This window comes from Anguilla anguilla, chromosome 1 (genome assembly GCF_013347855.1).
Source record: "Anguilla anguilla isolate fAngAng1 chromosome 1, fAngAng1.pri, whole genome shotgun sequence".
In the NCBI taxonomy this organism is placed as follows: domain Eukaryota; kingdom Metazoa; phylum Chordata; class Actinopteri; order Anguilliformes; family Anguillidae; genus Anguilla; species Anguilla anguilla.
The window spans coordinates 66,361,745-66,384,743 of NC_049201.1; the positions used below are offsets into that span (position 1 = coordinate 66,361,745).

Consider the following 22,999-nt stretch of genomic DNA (forward strand, 5'->3'; position numbering starts at 1 on the left):
TGGGTTAAAAGGTTGTAATCATAGGCTTGCAGTTGTCCTGGAAACAGGAGACATGAGACATTAATCCCACACACCCCCATTTAGTCTGAGAATTGCTAATTGGTTGAATCCTAGGTTTCAGCTTTTTCCTCCCTCTCTGGAATAAACCATTTGAAAATGAGAAATAGGAGGTTAGATATCTGACACCTCTTCCTCTCTCTCTCTCTCTATATATATATATATATTCGAAATAAACTAGGCTGTCATTTTGTCCCCATTCTGTCATAAATAACGAGCAAATGTAAATGTTTTACACCTGTAATATCACTATTATTTTGTGAAGCTCTTCTTCATAGAAAATAGTCAATGAGTTAGCTTACTGTACAGGAAATAGACTACTCTAATCAAGATGCTATTTCTTTAATGACTCCATAATAATCAAAATGATGGTATGGATAATTAAGTTTATTTCACCATCAGTTGCAGCTGTACTGTTGTGATTATTGTTGTAATCAGCATGTGTATGCATGTGTGCGCGCGCTTAAACTATGTACTATTTGTATGGATCGGATATAATATGCTGTTATGCGGCAGCATCCCACACACCATCCCTCATCTTTCACCCTCCCTTTATTTTACTTGCTCCTGTGTGCTGTGTGTTGGAACACACACACAGGGAGAGGGAGGGAGGGAGGGAGGGAGGGAGGGAGGGAGGGAGAGAGAGAGAGAGAGAGAGAGAGAGAGAGAGAGAGAGAGAGAGAGAGAGAGAGAGAGAGAGAGAGAGAGAGAGAGAGAGAGAGAGAGAGAGAGAGAGAGAGAGAGTTCATCCCTAGAGCCTCATAGAGTACTTAAAATCACTCCACATCCCATTACTCTTTCTGCACTAACCCCCCCCCCCCCCCCCCCCCCCCGCATTTTCTCCCTCCTCCGTGAAACTGCTGCAAAACCAGGGTACTGCGCGCTGTGAGCTTTAGGCTAGCTTGATCCAACACTTGAAGAACGCCGACCAAACGTCAGTATCCTCTCTGTCACAATACATTCATAAGGTTCCACAAACGCACGTGAAGCGGATTATTGAAATAGTTTGATGATATCGAGAAAGGCGATATGAAGTATTGGAAATCCATCTCGTCGGCGTTCTTTTAAATACATTATTTCTTGTAAGAGACGTGCTTATTTTACCTACTACCCTCGTGGAAATATAAGAGATGACGACCGGTTATCTTTGCTTTAGGGGATGCTGATCCTTCTCTTATAGACAGCCATTCAAGACTGAAGGAATAACCGATGTGTGACAAAGCTTCTCTCTGCATCACATCTATTCTGCAGCTCGGAAGCTGAAAGAGAATTGCTGTATAAGAGATTTGGGTGCCGGAGATTTTTTTCTATCCTTGAAGTAGGCGATTCTAACGGACTGTCAGCGCTCTCTATCTCTTTTCAACGAAGGATTGCATACATATAAAACATCTGGCACACCGTAGGCTACAGTAGCTACATTGGAACACTTTCACACTTTTCTCATATAGCCTAAAACGCATGAACACACAAGCAAACCTCCAGTAAAAAAGAACACACGAGTTGGCTATATATGTGCTAGCGTGTTGTATGTTGTCATGAAGTGACAACACACGTCGGCTACAGTCTATGTACAAATAAAGATAGAACTACTAAATGTAGCCTGTGCTTTTGATCATGGGAAATATTTTTGTTCATGAAGAGATTATATGTAGAGTGATCATGCTGTTATGTAGGCCTAAATAAAGGATACATATAGGCTATTGAACTATCGATTAAATACAGTGAACTTGAAATGTAATTATTCATTTTTTGGAAGCAAATAGAAGAAAATCGTCCAAAAGTACATTGTTTTTAGCTTACAGCAATCAAAATAATATATAAAGAATCACTATACAACCAAAACATGAGAGAATTTCGCCTCGGAAGCGATTCTGCAGGTTACCGAGGAAACGGCAGTGGGATAGCGACTCAGCGTGTGGATTGTGGAAGGGTCTGGGGCAAGGGAGCGAGTGAAAAAGATCAGGGAGAGGCCGGGGACACGGAGCTCTCAGCGAGACTGCCTGCCGCGGAACAGCCGCTGCCGGTGCTGGAGAGCGTGGCTGGGGGGAGCTGGAAGAATGAACCGAATATCCGTGAGGAATTCTAACATTCGCTTCATTTGGAAATAGGCAACATTTTTTGCAGTCTCTGTAGCTGTTTTCACATTTCAATTATCTTATAGATGACATATTAATCTGCAATCATACCTGAACGTTGTATTGGTTGCCTGTATTTATTCATTGGAAAACAAATATATACGAAGAGAGGGTTGAAAGAGAAACGATTTACGAAATACAAGTAAGAATTGAAACACAAGCGATAATTTCCCTGAATTCAGTAAGGTTGGTGTTTAACCTGTGCTATTTAAACTTGGGTAGTCGACGGGAAGCTTTTTGGAACGTATGGTGGTCATTTAACCTGTATATGTATTTTAAGAGTGCTCATAACTGTCAGTAAAAGAGGCATAGTCTCGCTAATGTATTGCACTTATACTATGGTGTGAAAAAGAATTTATTATACTTTTGTGTACTTGAAAAGGGATTATTTTATAATTGCAGCTTCTTAACACTCCTGCTTATAGGCTTTTGCCTTCGGATAATGCTTTAGGGTTACGTTGGGGGCGTACGTGGTATCCTATCCAGAAATATTTTCTTCTAAATTTACTTATTTATTTTATTAATTAAATTAATTAATTTATTTGTACATTGACTAATGAAGCAAAGGATCGTAGTATGTTATTATTGGGGTATATCTGTAAACTATTTGACTGGCCATATTTAATTATATTTGAATAATCTTCAGATTTTGGAATTTGAATAATCTTGCATGATGAAGACAAATACATATGAATCCAAAAAATACAATTACTAGCAGTACTAGTACATGGATATCGTTAAAGTTAACTATAGCAATGCATATTATGTGCACTGTTGAGGTGCTCTGTTCAGTTGTCACACTGCTACCTGTATTGCTACCATGGCACACGCTTATGAATACACCCACATACAGCAGGCTAAATGTAAATACGGATATATCATTCATTTCTGCACATTCACATCACTCATTTTGATTGATCACATTTTGGCTTTGGGCTGAAGGGAAAATAAAATAAAAACAAGAAGAAACTCCTAGACACCAAGGGGCTACGGGTTTGAGGCTGTCTCCACATCTCGCCAAATAAGAAGTGTGAACAAAAAAACAGACCTATCTGAGGACACATTTTCAAGACGACTGGGAACAAATTTGAACTGTGGCCATCCTTTCCAGGTAGGATCCTCCAACATTTGGGAAATTTGTATACCTGTTTTGTTTTAATAATAAGTCTGGTTTCCTGGAAACCTATTGTTCTTATCCTTTTTCTTATGTCTCTACCATTGGTAGTTGCTAAGTTTACAAATGTTCGTCAAATCTTTCACTCATCAGATGTGTACTGTAAATATGTGCAAACTGCTTGTCATGAATCAGGGTGACTAGGTACCCCCAGCCATGCCTAATTTGAAACGTAACTTTTGCATTACTCTTGGCATGAGTGGAATGCTTTTCATTGCTTGAGGTAATAAGCCCAGCACAAAATGGCTGGCAAAATGCATTTTCGCACATGTGTATAGCTCCTCACACCATTTGCATGCAAATATTACTTTGAAGGTAGGTGTGCATAATCTAGTTTACTTAGCTCTTGGTCCCTGCCTACACACAATATGGCCACCATTAATCAGTGTTTCTATGAGGTTTGCCAGAATTCACTCATTCATCTTACTTACTTCCTGTTTCTCCTGTGTGGTACTGTTTTCTTGAACATGGTATATTACATATATTTTCAAGTGAATCTTGATTTGAATAGCTGTAAAAGAAAATATTCCACTGCATTTTTTACTTGGGTGTTTAATGCTGCAGGCAATGGTTGAGTCAATACTGTAACATATCTGTTAGTTCATGGAATGATTGATTGAAAACATGAGCGATTGCGTCACCACTTAGCACCAAGATAATTACATCCATTGTATGAAAATGAAGAAAACCATGCTTACTATCACCACTACTACTAATGCTGCTACTACTACGAATATAAGAATGTTGTTACTGTACTTGTAACTGGAAACAGAAATTACCTTGGTACCTTAAGGTACCTTAAGGATACTTCTCAGCATTTTTCCCTTTGACCAAGTGCATGTACTGCATATGCACGTAGCCTGTATGTATTTATGCTTTAATCTATATCCTCTTGTGACCCGGCAGAAAAAAGTTAAAGCATTCCATAAGCATTTAATTTCATGGCCCAATACAGGCATCTTGCATGATAAAAATGTTGCTGTGAAAATAATAAAAAATATGCAATTAAATATATTTTTATTATCTCTTTTTGTGTAGGTTTCGGCATAATATAATATTTTGATCTTGAAATTAAGATCAAAGAATCCTGTCCCTTATAGGGGACAAAAAGTAACTGCTTTGTTTTAGGAGGATATTGCTTGAACAAATACAGTAGCTAGTTTGAGAGAAAAAGTCACACATATTTCACTTCATAAATGTTTCTGTTTACAAAATCTCTACTAAAAATGAGTCAACGTTAAAGTCATGTCGTGTTAAGTTTGCAGTAACAATGTTTGTTGAACATCCTGTGTATTTACAAATATAGACTGAATGTTCATGAATGGATTCTTCAAAAACCTTTAACTTCCTCTTTTAATACTGTCATAACAAACTTAATGCACAATACCATTTACATATTGTGCTTTAACTGCTTAAGCTACCAAAACTCAGATGACAAACATGACATAAAAATCAACTAAAATGACCATACATACAAATATACACAAGTAAATACAGTTGCTAACAATTTTTCTAACAGTGCGTTCTAAAATACATTTTAGTGAAATTTATGAACTATCAAATATGAATGTCTGTCAGAGTGTGTATGTAGTTCATGGATATCCATAAAATGTGTTGCATATAAAAGGCAGATGCCCATACTCTTTCTTTGCCCCTACCTTCTCTCTCTCTCTCTCTCTCTCTTTCTCTCTCTCTCTCTCTCACCCTTGCTCTCTAAGGGAGTTAGCTGGAAGCTGTTAACACCCACACGCACATACACTTGAGCCCAACATCAGATTTACATTCAGAATGAAACGGTGAACTCGCTCACTCTCTCTCTCTCTCTCTCACTCTCTGTCTCTCTCACACACACACACACGCATGCACACACATGCACATACACATACACACGCACACACACACACATGCATTTAGCTACATGCACATAGACACATGCGGAGACAGAGAGAGAACGAGAGAGAGATAGAGAGATAATTTATGCATCAAACCACATCAAATCGCAATAGCAGTAAAATATGTTTTATGGTACTTCTGCCCTTCAAAATGTGTTGTATGTGCTGTGTGTACATTTTCATACAATGAGTTTAAATGCTGCGCTGCAGGATGGCTGCATACTAGATTGCACATAATACACTTTATGTTGTATAAAAAACAAAAATACATAAAAAATTAGTCCTTCAGGCGTCATCCATATTATAAATCATTTTGAAGAGTGAATGTTTAAATTTAGATATGTTTATTTAGTATATTTTGAGTGTCTGTGTGTCTTCCATTCTGTCTTTCTGTTCTGTGTCTGTGACTCAAATGGATGGTACTTGGAATTGTTGCCATAGAAACCAAACAAAGAGCTGGAATTTTGATTAAAACGGTTGAGAGTGCGAAATGGAATGGTACCTACTGTATAAATAAAATGCTTTTGCATTGCGTAATTATTTGAGCTATTTTAATGATGCGTGGCAATTTCATTGATTTCATACAGTAGATACAAATGGTTAGTCTTAGAGCATGTGTCATATTTCCAACATTTTCTTGTCGTTAACACTACAGTGCATTATAAAATGTTGCCATCTTACATTGATTAATGGTTGATCCTTGGAGATGGAAGGTATTTTTTTAAATTATTACTATGAAAACTTGAACCAAGAAGCCTCTCCCACTGAAAGACATCCCTCCAATATTATATACTCTAAGTAGATATTGAATTTGATATTTTTTTATTTTATTTTTTGCTTTATGCTTGGGACGTGGACTTGATTTGTATATCAAGAATCAAAATATGTTTTTTAAAGTGTAATTTAAAGAAAAGAGTATAGGATTATAGAGAAGATATTTTTGCTAAAACCAGAACTCTTGGCTAGAGCAGAGGAAGTGGATGACGCTAGATTTTGTCATAAACATGTTTGATTGGGGGAAAAATGTACTAAGATGGGGCAGGAAGGACCAATTAGATGATAAGTGTTACAAAATTATGAGACAGTGAAGTTCTCACCATTGTACTTTTATTGCAATTTTCACTTTCATTTGTAATTTTTTAATTGAAAATATCCTGTCTTGACCTTTAATGGCACTGAACTGTCAGGTTACATTTTTTTATGAGGATTAGTTAATGCAAAATAAATGTAAAAGCTGTGTGAATTAAATTTAAGTAATGCATTAATTAGTTATTTCATCCATGTCATATCATTAATATCAATATTTATTGTGCTACATTGTTATACACTTTGTAGTGGTTTTATTTCAAATGCCTTGTGTCTGTTTTACTCAATGCTTGGGCTCAGGTAATGAATGCTGTATTTTAAAGTAAACTACATGAAGTAACTTTTATAGTGTCTGTTCTAACCATTTATTAAGCTAGCCAATTAATGTCATACTTTAATTATTTAAAGCTTTTAATTACAATTTAATGTTTAAATTTTATAATTTATAATTATTTTAATAGTCTCAAATAAAAAGAGAGATAAATGATATATGATATTACTGTTACATTGATTTTAATGAGTTCAGAATATTAAGTGAATAAATGTACTATAGGCAAATTTTTCACAACAAATTCTCACTGAGTGAAATTTAACTTGTAAAATTTTACATCCAGACAAATCATGCCTTTTAAAAGGAAGCTCTGATAGCATTCAGCGTGACCAATATGCTGTAATAGCAAATCAGGAAGTGGGCACGGCACTGTATTCCAAATCAGTCCTGTCCTGTAAGTATACCTTAAAACAAGGCTGCCCAACCCTATTTCTGGTGATCTACTGTCCTCCAGGTTTTCACTCCAGCCCTAATGAAGCACAGAGCAGCTAGACATCTCATTGAGCTGCTAATTAGTAGAATCAGGTGTGCCAAATTAGGGTTGAAATGAAAACTTACACATACAACACTGCCTTAAAAACATTTATATAAAAAATAGTATTTATTAGGAAACAATTTTAGTTTAGACACAGATATCCTTTGAGTTGAGTGAGACAAAGGGTCCTGTTCAGTGATCTTTTTGTAGTTCATCTTTACATCAGTTCATAATGAATATGTGCCTCTCTAAGTGTGTTTTCCTTTTGATTTATTTCCAATAAAATATCAGAGGGCAGGCTCTTCTTTCAAGGACAAAGTTAACGCTTTCTTTGTAAAATATAATTTAAAATCCTTTCCATCTGTGTTCAATGAATATCAGCTTGAGTTTCATATTTCACCAAATGCAACATGTTCCCCACTGGCACAAGTTTTTGAAACCATAGCAATAAGGTTTTGTAAGGTATTAGTTAATAACAGCATTGTAGTAACATTTTACAGTGATTGCTTTTCCACCCCCAAAGTAGTCAAAACAACTTGATAGTGTTTTATGTTCCTGGTGGGTAAAAGAAAAAAAAACTGTTGCTACTATCATTTTATTCAACACAACCTTATATAACCTTGCTGTAATATTGTAAAAAGTTGCAATTATATTTTGTGCTAAATGGGTTTGCCATTTCATTCACTTGCTTTCGGTGGATTTAAAAACAATGTATATGTACACGTATATGTTATTGTGTCCTTCATTAAGTTCTTCATTGCACCTATTGCTGTATGACCTGGACTGCATGTTGTATCTCATACTTAAAACACAAAATACTGTGCTCTGTGAATGTTGAAACAGCAAGTGACAGTTGGTAATTCTCCAGACCAATCAGAGTTTCACATGGTGAAAATTTCCAACTGGAGCACAGCTGATGCATGTACTTAAACAGATCAGAACAAAAAGTGGCAACCAGATAACTTTGCCCTATGGGGTCCTGCAGAAAGCCAAGGCCAAAGACTACTCAATATCTACATCAACTACATTGACTCTGTGTGAGGCTTGTACTCTAGATCTATACACTTGTGGCATTACATTACATTTATTTGGCAGACACATTTATCCAAAGCGACGTAAAATAAACACATACCGAAGGTCATTTGAACAACTACAAAACACAGGTCCAATAAGGAACAATACTCATTATGTGACAGTTATCCATAGCCATGAACACATTAAGTCCACTTCACACAGTAGGCATAGGCTAGGTCAGAAAGTTATGGTAAGTCAAACTAGGAGGTATGACGATGAGCTACAGCATCAAGATAACGATACAAGTTAAATATAAGTTCTGGATGGAGATACAATTGTAACATGAAAGTACAAGAGGAACAAGACAGGATACAAGTGATACGAGTCATCCTAGACTGGGAGGTGCCCTGCAGAGTATTGATAGTTTGTCCAGGTTCAGTCTGAAGAGATGCATCTTCAGGCCACGGCAGAAGATGGGCGATGACTGAGTGATTCGTAGATGACTGTGGATGTCGTTCCACCACTGGGGAGCTAGGGTGGAGAAGCTTTGTGGTCGGGATGAGTGAGAACCATTCACCCAGATGGCATGGAGTGCAAGTCGCCCTGCTGTAGGTAGGGTTGAATCATGCCCTGTAGGTAAGTGGGGGCTGTCCTGTTGGATGGAGTGTAGGCCAGGATTAGGACTTTGAACCTGATTCTGTCAGCACCTGGTAGTCAGTGGAATGACCTGAGCAGGGGAGTGACATATGAGAACTTAAGAAGGTTGAAGACAAGGCGGGCAGCAGCGTTCTGCATCAGTTATAGTGGCTGTATGGCGGAGGCTGGCAGGCTTGCCAGGAGGGAGTTGTAGTAATCTAGACGTGAGATTACCATGACCTGGACGAGTAGCTGGGTGGAGTACATGGCCAGGTATGGTGGAAGGATGTTGTCCAACAGGAATCTGCAGGACCGTGATGTTGCTGTGATGTGCTCCTTGAAGCCCAACTGGTCAACCAGGAACACCCCCAGGCTCTTTGCAGATGAGAGGCACACTGTCCTGTGTAAAGGAAATGGCTGTGTTGTCTTGAGATAGTTACAGTAGTGATCTAGGTTTCTTATTATTGTGGTGCATTGCATTTCCTTTCATTTTGGTATTGAAGTAAAAACACTGGTCTATGTGTGCATTCCATTTTGATGTTGTGAATAATGTTGCATAGCCTTTTTCATATTTGGTCTCATTTCAGTTGGAGGGTTTCTAAGATTTGCAATGTCAGTTGGCCAACTATATAGTAGAAATTACTCTGTATAATTTCTTACAGTGATTAAATTGATTAATGATCCAATTAATGATCGAATAATTAATGAACAGTGGTTAAAATGAAGAAAATAGTAAGGCTTGCTTTGGAGTTTTTGGACATTATGACCACTATACTACAAATCATTTGTGTTTCAGTTAGTGGCTGACTTTTATTTTTGAATATTAGAAATGTCAGTATTTAAGACCTTGTGGCACAAGAATCCTCTGTGGATTTGGGGGGAGTGTTTAATTCTATTGAAGATATGGGGCATTGGTGGCTCAGTGGTAGAGCTCCCCACTGCCACGTCGACGGCCTGGGTCCGGCCAATGCCCCAAAAACCCAGCCACTGGGGATGCGCAAGCCAGTGCGTTCCTAGTGCCGGTCCCAAGCCCAGATAAATGGGAGGGTTGTGTCAGGAAGGGCATCCGGAATAAAAACATATGCCAAATCAAATACGCAGATCTGATCCGCTGTGGCGACCCCTAACGGGAGAAGATTTAATTCTATTGAAGGCCAGATATGGAATCTAAAAGAGATTATAGATGCTTAGTTTTTTTTTTTATACAGAAAATTGCTTTCCATGTCTTGTGGATCTACTCTGATTCTTTTTCTTTGCTTGCATGTATTACGTCTTGTCTAGTTATTGGACAGCACAAAGGCCCATTTTAGTGCCATACATGTAAAATCCTTCAGAGAATTGATAGATTTTCTTCCAGTTTGTGAAAGAAGTGACTGATCCTAGCTGAATTTGGGTAATAGAATGAAATTCAGTCAAAGGAGGCAGAGAAGTGGACTAAGGCATCTAGCCAAGAATTACAGGAAATGTGCTTTATACATTGTCAGATGTGCCATGGCTGGATAGTACTGCAATGTAACGTGCACAAAGCAAGTGGAAGGCATACTTTGTAGAATTTTTTGCTTTTCTGTGGTCCTCCTCAACCCTCCCCACTAACCACCATTTTTATATTTTACGTCCGTGTTTAAAACATTCTTTTTTAAAAACATTATATTTCTGTTTTTCGATAGATGTTGCGGAAAAGCAATTTCAAGGTTGACTCTGGTTTTTGAGCGAGCTCTGTTGGCTTGTCGCTTCACTTCGCTGTACTTGGGCTTATTCACCTTCGCCATTCCAGTAACTAGCTAGCTACAAACACTCTGCTGAAACCTGATTCCACCCACAGGCCCTGCAGCCACACCCACCCCTCCCCATAAAAGAGCGTAAAGCCCAGAAATGATCCAAACACATCTTAGAAGAAAACATACAGGCAGAGGACCACAGATTTGGCAAATGTATGCAGAGACAGATTGCCGGTGTATCAGAGATATGACTGAGCATGGTTATTTTATAATATTTTAAAGGTAAAAATCCAGCATTTCTACTACCCACGAGAAGATCACATCACCTGAAATCCATAAGCAAATGCTTGCCATTTTGACCAAAAACTATCGCTAAAATCTGCTAAAAAATCTGAAAAAATCTGCTATCTGTGCTTGCGTGTGTGCGCATGTGTGTGCACAAACATGTATGTATGTGCACGTGTGTGTGTGTGTGTGTGTGTGTGTTTGTGCAGGTTTGCATGCTTGTTTGTATATGTATGTAGCTGGAGCCTCATATGCCACGATGCTGGTGAAAAATGGTGTGTTACTTTACTACTTGACATGCACTGCTGTGCCTTTTTAGTAGTGTGATACGCCAGTCACAACAATAAAACTTATTTTCAATTGTACACTACTTGAGAGGCTACAAATCAGTTTAAAAAATGAGGATGGATGAAAAGAGACTGATTGTATCACATTGTGGAAAGAGGGAGGGAGGGAGGGAGGTAGGGACAGAAAGAGGTGTTATGAAGACGCTGAGGCAAAAATACATGAAATACATGGTGTGAGATGGTGAGGTTTGAGCACATAAAAAGGACTTGGAGAAGGTAGAAACGGAGGGATTGCATGAAAGGATAAATGTAGATTATAAAAGAAGAAAGGGAAAGCGCAGAAGGAGGGAGAGAAGGGGGATGAAGGGAGGAGGAGGATGAATATACCATTTGAATTATGTAAAAGAGGTGCGTGGGAGAAAAGGAAAGACATGGAGGTGGTTAGAAGGAAAGGGAGAGGGAATGTATTTGCAGCCATAAATAAAGAAAGAGTTAACATTGATCGTCTGGGAATGGGAAGCTGAAAGGCAGTCTGTGCATCTATCATCACACTGTCGAAGGCTTTTTTGTCGACTGTCCTGCTGTTAAAATCGCACTCCCGAAAACTGCTCATTGACTGACTGGCTTACACACTGACTGACTGACTCACTGAATAAGAGACTACTGACTCATGGACGGAAGTCAAGTAAGAGCACTGTTTGTTTATGCCGCAATCTCTACTGGCTGTTCTCCCCTAACTGTATGTAACACTGATTGCTAACATTTGCCTCACAGAATACCAAGGCGAACTGTCTCCCCAGACTGCCATTAATAAACACTCACCATTCATCTGCCCAGTAAGCCTGGCCTTCTACTGAGAAAGAAAAAATGACTATGCAGTGAAAATCAGGTCCTGTATTAAACCTACACGGCCATATTGGTTCCTATTTCACCCTTTCCTCTCCTTTCTCGCTCTCTTCCCTTCTCCCCTGCCTGTCTCTCTGTCTCTTGCCTCTAGAGCACGCTCGCGCCCGTCGAAAGAGCATAGCTACCGGGAAACAGCCAAGCATGGAGATCCCTCCCACAGCCCCCCCTCAACCCTTCCGACAATCCGTGAGTACCCCTCCTTCCCGGCCTCCTTCCCTCCCTCCCTCCCTGCATTCGCCTGTCTCCCATCAGACCTGCCACCAGTTTGCGAGCACCCCTCCCCTCCCTCGTTCCCTCCCCTTCTCTCTGTCCCCCTCTTTCTCTCCCTCCTTCGCTGCCTCTCTCACTCCCTCTACCTCCCACTTCTGCTCTCGGCCCTGCAGACAGGTGGTGGGCACCTCTCCCCTCCCTCGTTCGCTGCCTTTCTCTCCCTCCCTCTACCTCCCCCTGCCTCCCCCCTCCTCCTCCACTTCCTCCTCATCCCTCATTCACTGGGCTGATGACTGGAGGGTTGCAAGTTCAAATCCAGGGACAGGAATCTGTGTTGCACCTCTGCCCTCGATTGAGGTATGTGACCAAGATCTGGCGTGTTGAGAAAGCTTCCTGCAGAAATGTGATCGACAGTCTGTGGGTTGTGCTAAATGCCAAATGTGATGCAGGAAGAGAAAGACATTTCAGTGATATTTTGTTCTTTTTTGGAACACAAGGAAAGGAATCTGTGACATGGTGGATAGAGGTTAGAGAGTGAAGGTGTGAATTTGAGTTCCTAATGGGACACTGCAGATGTCCTGCAGTACAATGAAAGGTGCTTCACCAAAGGTGCTGCAGAAACAAGACAGGTTCCAGATTATATTTCAAGAATGAAATGATGTCCTGTTGGTTGTACTGAATCAGTTTACTTTTCAGTATACTGATATGAATAAATGAAACAACCAATAAAGAGAAAGTCAATGTATAATATGTGGGCACTTTGCGCTCCTACACAGTATAGTACATTTGATCTTCGGTCATTGATGGCAGCAATAAAGACTAGTGGCAGATACTATGTATTATTGTCTTGTTAACCCGTTACCTGTTCCTAATCCAGGTTTAGATTCAGTGAGGGACAGTGTACTTCGACCTATTTAAGGTTTAATCAGGATAATGTTAAATTCCATTAGTGTGAATAGTGACTGTCTATGTTCAGTAAGTGTTTCTATGTAAGAGATTCCATCAAAGAAAAATAGAATGCATTCAATTAATTATTTGGTGGTGCAAACCAGACTATTCATGAGCGCACAAATGTCTGATGAATCATAACAGTTATATAAATTATTTTAAAAATGCATATTGTGCTTTATTGTATGTCCAGTGTATTTTGAGTCTGTTTTATCAAACATGGCTATATTTGGATATCAATAAATGTGCTATTACGGAATTAATTTATCATATGATTTTATGGTGCGTGATTTAGTAATCAGGCAATGGTGTTTGAGTGCATAGTATTGTGAAAGACTGTACTGAAACTGCAATATAATTCTTAAATCTCCTCCACTGAAGATTTAAGTTAGAATCTTATGTGACTCTTGTTCTTTATGGGATTATACTTCCCTCTACTGGTAATATGCCACTAGTGCAGGCTATGATTAAAAAGTGTGGGAACTATGGTTGAAATTTTATTTTTCTCTTATTTCATCTTCTCCCTAGTTTATATATTTCTTTCATATGTTATGTTATATTGTATTGTATCTTGTTTTCGCTCACATTTTCTTTGTCTCTCACTCCAAACATACTTTGCCATTCTTTCAAATTAGTACATAATTTGTTTTATTTTGTTTTTCTTTGCCCTTTCCATCATTTTCTTTTCCACCGCTTTTGTATTTTCTCTCTTAAACCAATTTCTGCCCTTTGCTTATACTTCATATCTCACCTTTCAGTCTCTCATTGCTCTTCTCCCTCTACGTTCACTCTATGACTCTTAACCTTGCTGGTCTTTTTACTCCGCCGACCTGTTTGATGGCCCTTCCCCCCCTCTGACCTCTCCCTGCAGAGTTTCCTCAGTAGACGCTTGAAGGGCTCCATCAAGCGGGCCAAGAGCCAACCCAAACTGGACCGCACCAGCAGCTTCCGCCAAATGATCCTGCCTCGTTTTCGCAGCGCTGATCAGGACAGGTACTGGACCTTTTCAGTTCAGACTACGCGTGTTCCAGTCAGCTACAACTGTGTCCCAAAACGGGAATTTTCCCCTATCACTGTGTGTCTATGAGAAAGAATGGGTTTAGAGTATTAATATGTGTGATGTAGGATATTAATATGTATTTTGAGATCATATTTTCTAATTGGCCGATATGTCCCTAAGTGAACAGCGAGTGAATTAGTTTGTGTGTGGTAGTCTGTGCATGTAAACTGCAATATTGGTAAATGGTAAATGGACTGCATTTATATAGCGCTTTTATCCAAAGCGCTTTACAATTGATGCCTCTCATTCGCCAGAGCAGTTAGGGGTTAGGTGTCTTGCTCAAGGACACTTCGACATGCCCAGGGCGGGGTTTGAACCGGCAACCCTCCGACTGCCAGACAATCGGTCTTACCTCCTGAGCTATGTCGCCCCAATATTGAAACCTGCACTCAATTAGCATCTGTTTTAGTTTGCATTGTCTCCTTTCTTCAAGTGCAAATATCTCCTTGTCTCCCCACCATCTCTTGTTTGCACTGTTTTGCATTTGCGCCTGTAGTTATTTAGCAGTTTTAATATTGCAAGAACCCTGGTGTTGAGATGCCAGCAGACCTCACACGATGTCAGATTTGGGTCCTGCGTGACATCCTGTGACGTCACAGGTCATTCCTCTGTCAATGACACATCATCCTGGACCAAAGAAGAGAACATTCTGCAGCTTCACAGCTCTAGGCCAGCACCCCAATTTAATTCTTGCTCTGTGTGTGTTATAATTAGGCCATGGCTGGCATCAAGAAATAGGTGTTAGAGAACTGTGGAGTTTGCGGGATCAACTCCCAAGTAGGGCACTGCTGTTGTACCCTTGAGCAGGGTATTATCATGAAGTTGTTCATTAAATACCCAGCTGTCCAAACACAGATTATATGTACATTGTGAGGAAAGCTGCCCCAGAAAAGGATATCTGCCAAGTGAATAATTCCTTTCAAATTACCAAAAAAGGACTGCCAATTGCATTCTGTTTCATACTTACATCCAACATCACAGGCAGTAAAACTAAAAATACAGTCCAGTCCAATCATTGGACAATTTTGTATGTGGTTTTCTGTGGTTACTGAGAGTCACAGGTGCAGTAGAGAGGGACTCACTCTTACACTTGTACATTAGCCTTCATTTGCTTGAATTGGTTTTATCAGGCACTTCCAGGCCAGATTTCCTGGCTTGCATGCAAATTTCTTGCCTGTTCAAAGTAAAACTGTGCATTGCCTTTCAGTATGCAGGCTTTTTGTCTGCTTTAGATCATATACACACAAGAGTGGCCTCTGTTCATGCTACAGGCACACTTCCCACTCATCAAGTATGCTGTAGAGACAGTGGGACACTTGTGGCTGGGTTTTGGTATTTATGTCCCACCCTCTGGTAGTATTTTCCTGGGGAGAATACAAGTTTCTATTGATACAAATACATTATATATTGCAAACAGCCTGGAAATATCAACTAATGCAGAAATAGTGACAAAATCAACTGTATTATGGACCATATTTCAATGTGACCAAAAGTCAGCAGTGTGCACAGACCAATAGCAGTTTCATTTAGATGCCTATGAAGAGCTGGTCTTAGCAATCATCATAGCTTATCTTTGCCTGGGTGTCTTGGTGACAAAGAAAAGGTGTCTCATTATAGTCACTCACTATAGATGAAGGGTTCAATTAGTTCCCGCCTCATTTTCCTTTTCTCATACAGTGCTGTGAAAAGTATTTGCCCCCTTCCTGTATTATTGCATATTTGTCACGCTAAATGGTTTCAGATCTTTAGACAAAATGTAATATTAGAACCTGCGTAAACACAAAACACATTTAAAAAATAATTATTTCATTTATTTAATTTCATTTTAATTTACACCCATCTGAAAAAGTAATTGCCCCCTTAGCTGCTCAATCAACCAATTAACCAAATTAAAATGTTAATTAGATTCAGCTGATTGAACACAGTCAAGCTTGATTGAATCCAAACCTCACTCATATTGAACCTTACCATTAGTAAGTAAGTCACCACAAAGTTCCTACAAGCACACTATGCTATGATCAAAGGAAGTTCCTGAAGAGACGAAGAAAAAAAGTTGTTGAAATATGTCAACCTGGAAAGGGTTACAAAGCTATTTATAAGACTCTGGGGCTCAACTTAACCTCAGTGACAGACATTATCTCCAAATGGAGAACACTTGGAGTTTTTGATAATCAGCAGGTACAGAAGGATAAGTTCTTTGGGGATACACTAAATGCGGTTCCTGGTGAACTATGGCATTTGCTTAAACAGTTCACACTAAGGAGTTATCTTGTCAGTAAAGTGATATTGTTTCCCGGTATTATGATGTATCATTTGTGATCATTATCGAAAAGTACATAAATTGTCAATGGATGTTATTGGCTTATTTAATCTTTCATCTTCAGATCGTTCTACCTTCTGTACTTGTTTATCTTCAGTCAGGCATTATGATGGACACAGTCTGTTAAAATTATTATGTTTTACTTTATATAAAATACCGCTCTATACATAGCTCAGGAGGTAAGAGCGGTTGTCTGGCAGTCGGAGGGTTGTCGGTTCGAGCCCCGCCCTGGGTGTGTCGAAGTGTCCTTGAGCAAGACACCTAACCCCTAAATGCTCTGGTTAATGAGAGGCATCAATTATAAAGCGCTTTGGATAAAAGCGCTATATAAATGCAGTCCATTTACCATAATGACACTAACTACCTAAGTGCCATTTAGCAATGTAATAGAACAGATTATTTTTAACTTGATCAAAAACAGCTGAATGCAAAATTCTATTATTACGGAAACGGTGTTGTTTTGATGCACCATTTCCACAGATAGTTAGTGGTGTTAGAGGTGCAGTGGTGTGAACTCAAGGTGTAAACCCTTGCTAAATTTGCTGAACCTGGCCTGTCAAGAGTTGACAGTCAAAATTTACTAACTCAATCTTGTATGTCCGTGTGTGGATAAGGCTGAATTTTCATTATTAATTAATGCAGCAAACAATGCCCTGAAAGCCCTAGATGAAATCAGGGGTCAAGGATATTTGTAGTCATCAATGTACAAGGACTGCAGTTCTCTTAAGGGACTTCAAAGCAAAGGGCTTATTTCCCTTTTGAAGATGGTGAGGCTGGGGGGCAGGGCTCTGTTGTACTCTGGGGGTTGGACTTAGTTGCTACTGTCAGCATATAGTCTTTCCATCAGGGTTCATGCCGCTGCACTGCTCGAGTTGGTTCACTGTTTAAAGGATTTGTGCTTGAAATACAGGAATGTAAAAACTTAACTTCTGAATGCTAATTGTTCTGGACCTTTCTTTGGTTTGCATGAACGATGCAAGACTCATAATGCATTCATTTTTATTTTCACTCGGATTGCAACCAATGCGGCAGTCGTACCTTTGTCCACTTGTAGTGAAATAATCTGAACTGTAGGACTGAGAATGTGTTATGTGAAATCATTCTGATTACCAGAACGAAATCAATTTTACATGTGGAACAGTCTCTTTGCATGTGCTTTGCAGAGTTCACAAAAGCCTAGAAAGGTTTTTAAATTGACCTTATTTAAAGCTTGTGAGCCTGTGCTAATTTTACTGTGGCACATTACAGTACTTTATTAGTATTTTACAGTACATTTCCTTTTTGCATCAATATGTTAATGCTTTAAACAAGCACAGCTATTTCATTCAGTCTTGAGAAGACTTAGAGAGCTAGAAACCTGCTGTGCATGCACTGACAGTCAGATCATAAGAGAAACATCTAGGCCACTGTAGGGAGATTCTATAGATATGGTGACTGTTTGGCTGAATTTTAGTATGTGATTGCAGCTGAATTCCGTATTTGAGTCTGACTCTAATGTTTGGAGCATGTCACGCTAGTCCTTGAGGGGAGGAGCTTACTCTGTGCCTTTCTTCATCCTAATCTTAAATGTCAGAGTGGGAGAGATTAAGACCTTTCATTTGACAACAGGACAGTGGCTCTTCCACTCCTTTCTATCCTCAGAAACACAGGACTCTGATGAGTGCTCTGTAGCTCATGCAGATTAAAGCTGGTTATTTAATTTAATTGTTTTTTCAGAAGGCATGTGATTATACATTTCAAACTGAGGACTTGTGATGGTAGCCTGCTCACCTTTCACCTTCACGCTGTATAGAATAGCCTCCTCTGCATGGTCTTCACCAGAACTCCTCGTGGTTGAAATTTCAGATGCATGGAACAGACAGTGGATACATTCTTGGCTGAGAAGAGGGAATAGGGTTATGGTTAGAGGAGAGAGAAATACACTGCAGGTGGTTGCAAAAAGAGGACTAGGGAGACAGAAATCTAGAGATTTTCACGCTTAATCAAAATAAATTTTAATTCAGACGCGAACCTGCACACACAGTTCCTAAAGGAAACCTGTCTTTCATAAGTAACCAGAAATCAGTCATTAAAAATAAATTTAAATCAATTGTTTCAAAGCAAAAAAGAACAATAGCCTTACACCAGCCATCCCTAGGGGCATGACCTGCTAAGCGGAGGATTCAGAGAACCCTGGAAAGGGAAGTCACCTGGCTGGTCATATAAGTGTCAAACCACATCAGCAAAACTTTTTTCAAAGTACAAAAATCAGAAAATATTTGTCTGGCCAAGTCATTCATCCAATCTGAATCCAGAGAAAATGTAAGGCATCTAGCCCCTGAAATAAGCAGAAGCTGAAGATGGCTGCAGGACAGGCCTGGCTGAGCATCACTAGGGAAGACCCTCAGCACTTTGTGACGTCTATGGGTCACAGACTTCAAGCAGTCATTACGTGCTAAGGATATGCGATGAAGTACTAAACATGGCTACATTCATTTACGTAGCATTAATATGTTCCAAATATTATGGTGCCCTGCAATGTTAAAAAAATGTTTTAATTTTAATACATTTTGGTTTCTACATGGTAAAACCAAAATGTGCCCTTTTTAAAATAAAAACTTAAATAAAGAATCTGAACTTTATCCACATGTGAGTGGTTTGATTACAAATCTAAAATCATGGAGTATAGGGCCACATAGGGGAAAAAAACGTCTTTGTCCCAAACATTATGGAGCTGACTGTGCACACACACACACACACACATAAATATACAGTATATAAATATGAACTGTTTGAATGGTTATATATAACATGAACTGTTCGTTCATACGTGTGCAATACTCAATACTTTTCAGCTCATTTTTCTCTTTTATTGTTTCTCTCATTCTCTCTCCTCCTTTTCTAACCTTACAGTTTACATAACAACTTGATTTCCTCTGAGTCTTCCACCCTCTCTGCTTCTCTCTTTCACTCTATTGCTCTCCTCTCCTCTCCCTCTCTCTCTCTCCTTCTCTCTCTGTGTCTCTCTCCCTCCCCCACTCTCCTCCTTTTATTTCTCTCTTTCTGACTCATTCCTTTGGGTCTATTTTTAACTCCCCCCTTCTCTCCACATCTCTCTCTCCCTTGTCTGAATTGCATGCTCTGATGGCTATATTATAAGTGAATGTATGCAAAAGTACTGACACAGGAAGAACACTGCCGAGACGGACACATCAGAGACATCATAGTAGGGAATATCTGTCTTTCCTTCCTGTTCTCTTTCTGTGTTGTGTCTTATGTTGCCCACCTCCTCATCCCTTGTCTGTTGGTCAATAGTGTGGCAATGCAGTGAGCCAGAGCGTGCGCATGTTAGCTTCTCTTTAAATGCTGTGTTCCTGCATCACAGTGCACTGTCACTTTACATGTGTGTCAACCAACATCACTGTTGCTGCCCAGGGATGGCAAGTCTCATTGCTCAAGGGTTATTTTTATACAAGTCTTACAAAAAAGCAATATTAGTCAAGCAATTGGAATAAGTGCCACAAGCAATACCTTTATGCTAGCTTGTGCACATTAGCCTCCAGCAGTTAATGCTAAGGGTGCTCTGTGCTGCTTCTCTTGGAAGCTTTTACTTCCAAGCCTTTGAAGAAACAAAATAAGAAGGGTTCTATGGGTTATGATGCCAGGAAGTGAACCACCTTTCTGCCATTTACAATTGTATGTATAGAAAAGAGATTCAGAAATTTCCGTGGTATGTCAAAGGTCAGGACGGAGATGCAGCTCCATTTGGTCTCCTGTTCCCATTCTGTCTGTCTTTTATTATACTATTCAATGCCTGCCACATGATTAATTAAATTAAAAGCATTACATCTTTTTTCTTGCCATTTTTTTCTCTTGCAGTTTTAAATATTGATTGCTGTTAATTGAAATTGAATCACATTTTAACTAGAATAAAATTTTACTTGAAGATAATGATGGTTAGTGGCACCATTAAAATGGTTATTTAGTAAATACAAGAAACAATAATTTTTCATTCAAGTTAATATTTATTCATAAGACTGGCATACTGTAGCTCACAGTTCACCTCTTCAACTATTTTCTTTTGTAAGGATGTGAATTATGATGTAGATAATACTTCATTACAAATGAGTTAAGTCATTCCCTCTTGTTAAATATGCACTACTGTCACAAATCTTGCTTGGCTTGATGTGCTGTGCATAACGGAGAAGTCAAACAAAAAGTTGCACATTGAAACAGGACATGCTGAGATAAATTTCACATTAAAAAATGCAGTACTAAAACAGTTCTCTCTCAATGTCTTGATAAAACATTCATTGCAGTGGAAAATGCTGTGGTGTATATCACTGCTCTGTCTCTGGTGAGCCACTCATATCCTGAGAGTAAATTAGAAATTTCACATTCTTCCTTTTTGCAGAAATGTGAGTAAATATGATGAATAATGTGTTCTGAATCTGAAAATTAGAATATGTTCATGATGATATATGTTCCAATGTGTAATACCTTTGGTCTAACCAAGCAATCAGTTTTATTTATGTTGTGACAGCTGAGAAATGAGAGCTCTGCTTGGAGTGAAAAGCCTGCGTGAAGTGTACATGCTGGCGTGAGTGTTTGTTTTCAGGGCCCGATGCAATGTTGCAATGTTTCCATGAAGTCAGACAAGCCAGTTGCTGATTTTGTTTGTGGACTTTTGTCATTCGCTATGTATTTTCTTACAGCAAACCAGCCAAAATACAGTATTTTACACAAAGCTAATAAAATCAAACCTTGCTGGAGGAAATTAACTTAGAAAAACTGGAAATGGGCAACATGGAGCAGATGTTTTTTATTATTTGAATGAGTTAATGCAATAATACTCATCACCATTCATATGTATATTAATGTTGTGATCTTACTGTAAGTGATAGAATCCATGTGCACTATTGCTGAAATGCAAAACTAGCTTTTGTGCGTCCCCTAGTCAGGGTGCCTGAGCTAAAAAGCCCCTGATCTATGACAAAGACCCAAACAGCTCCCACAGTCTGAGGATTATATTTTCTCATGGCCCAAATTACTGTTGAATTTATCATTACCAAGCATGTGTTCTCAGAAGTGACCTGAAAACCCACCGTTGCAGGGCTATTTTGGTCTTGGATCAAAGACCACAGTCAGAGGTCAGCGTAGTCAATTAGTGAGTTTATACACACCCTGTAACACCCTCCGTCTGTGCAGTGCTTGTTGCTTGCTGGTTTCTGGCATATTAACCACACCCTCATCTTCGTGATTGGCCAGTGCCAGCATTATATTAGCCATCATAGCACACCCAGAGGTAGAGGAGCTCAGCAGATTGACCTTAACCCTGCTTGTCCTCTTCAATTACTGTGTTTGGTCAGTCTACTGTGAAATCACTCCACTCTCCTGCCTCTGTCTGTTTTCTAGGACTCGCCTGATGCAGAGCTTCAAGGAGTCCCACTCCCATGAGTCTTTGCTATCCCCGAGCAGTGCAGCGGAGGCCCTGGACCTCACACTGGATGAGGATGCCATCATTAAACCTGTCCACTCCAGCATCCTGGGGCAGGAGTACTGCTTCGAGGTGCATCTTTATGTCTATTCACGTGTACAGGATTCGTGTGAGTGCGTGAATGTGCTTGTGTGAGTGTGTAGTCCATCAGAGCAAGTAATAATGCAATAGTATAATCTTTGTGTCATCAGCGCTGATGACAGCTTTTTCTGTAATTTTCCATAACTTCATTTGCCTCCAGTTATCAGTGGGATGAAACTGACTGCACAAAGTAAACTCACCTCCCAAGTTGATTTGTCACCAAATGTGATAGATGCTCTGAATTATTTGAACATTTTTCTGATTTAGGGGCCACATTATTAGACTTGTCATCTTCCCAGGTGCTCGCGCCCATGGTTACTGATATCAGTGTGGTTAACCTCAGGTGACTACAGCTTCGGGGACCAAGTGCTTCGCCTGTCGCTCGGCTGCAGAGAGAGACAAGTGGATCGAGAATCTACAGAGAGCTGTCAAACCCAACAAGGTGAGAACAGAGAGGGAAAAGGGGAACCAGGTCAGGTCTTTCATTCAAATTTTGTATTTCTATATTTATATATCTGTCCACAAGCCCTCTCTCCTCTGCTGTGCTTACAATTAACACTCTTAGCGGTGGGCTTTAATCTCTGTGGGTGGTGGTAACATGTCTCCTAATCAAAGCAGTAATCTGAATTGGAAATGTAGACATGGGCAATGCTAGCGTGTGTTCTAACCGAGGCATTAATCTGAAGAGGAAATGCTAATGAATACACTTCCAATTAGCGAGATGTGATAAATGATATTTACCAACATGAGTCTGCACACCGTCTTAGATAAACAGCCATATACAGTCAGATTCTCTGACACCCCTTATGCATCCCACCGATTGTGCATTGAATAAATTGAAAGTCACTCATTTTGAAGAACACAGTTTAGTAGGCGTTCTTCCTCAGCGATACAGTGTTTAAACCTAT

At 39.5% G+C, this 22,999-nt stretch overlaps 1 protein-coding gene across 1 annotated transcript in view; it reads left to right on the forward strand.

Annotated features, from left to right (window-relative positions):
- syngap1b (synaptic Ras GTPase activating protein 1b) overlaps positions 1–22,999 on the forward strand; it is a 106,813-nt gene that overhangs the window by 45,545 nt on the left and 38,269 nt on the right. The window contains 4 exon segments of the mRNA XM_035380815.1: positions 12,088–12,182; positions 14,026–14,147; positions 21,929–22,082; positions 22,435–22,533. Of these exon segments, the coding sequence (XP_035236706.1) occupies positions 12,088–12,182; positions 14,026–14,147; positions 21,929–22,082; positions 22,435–22,533 (470 nt within the window).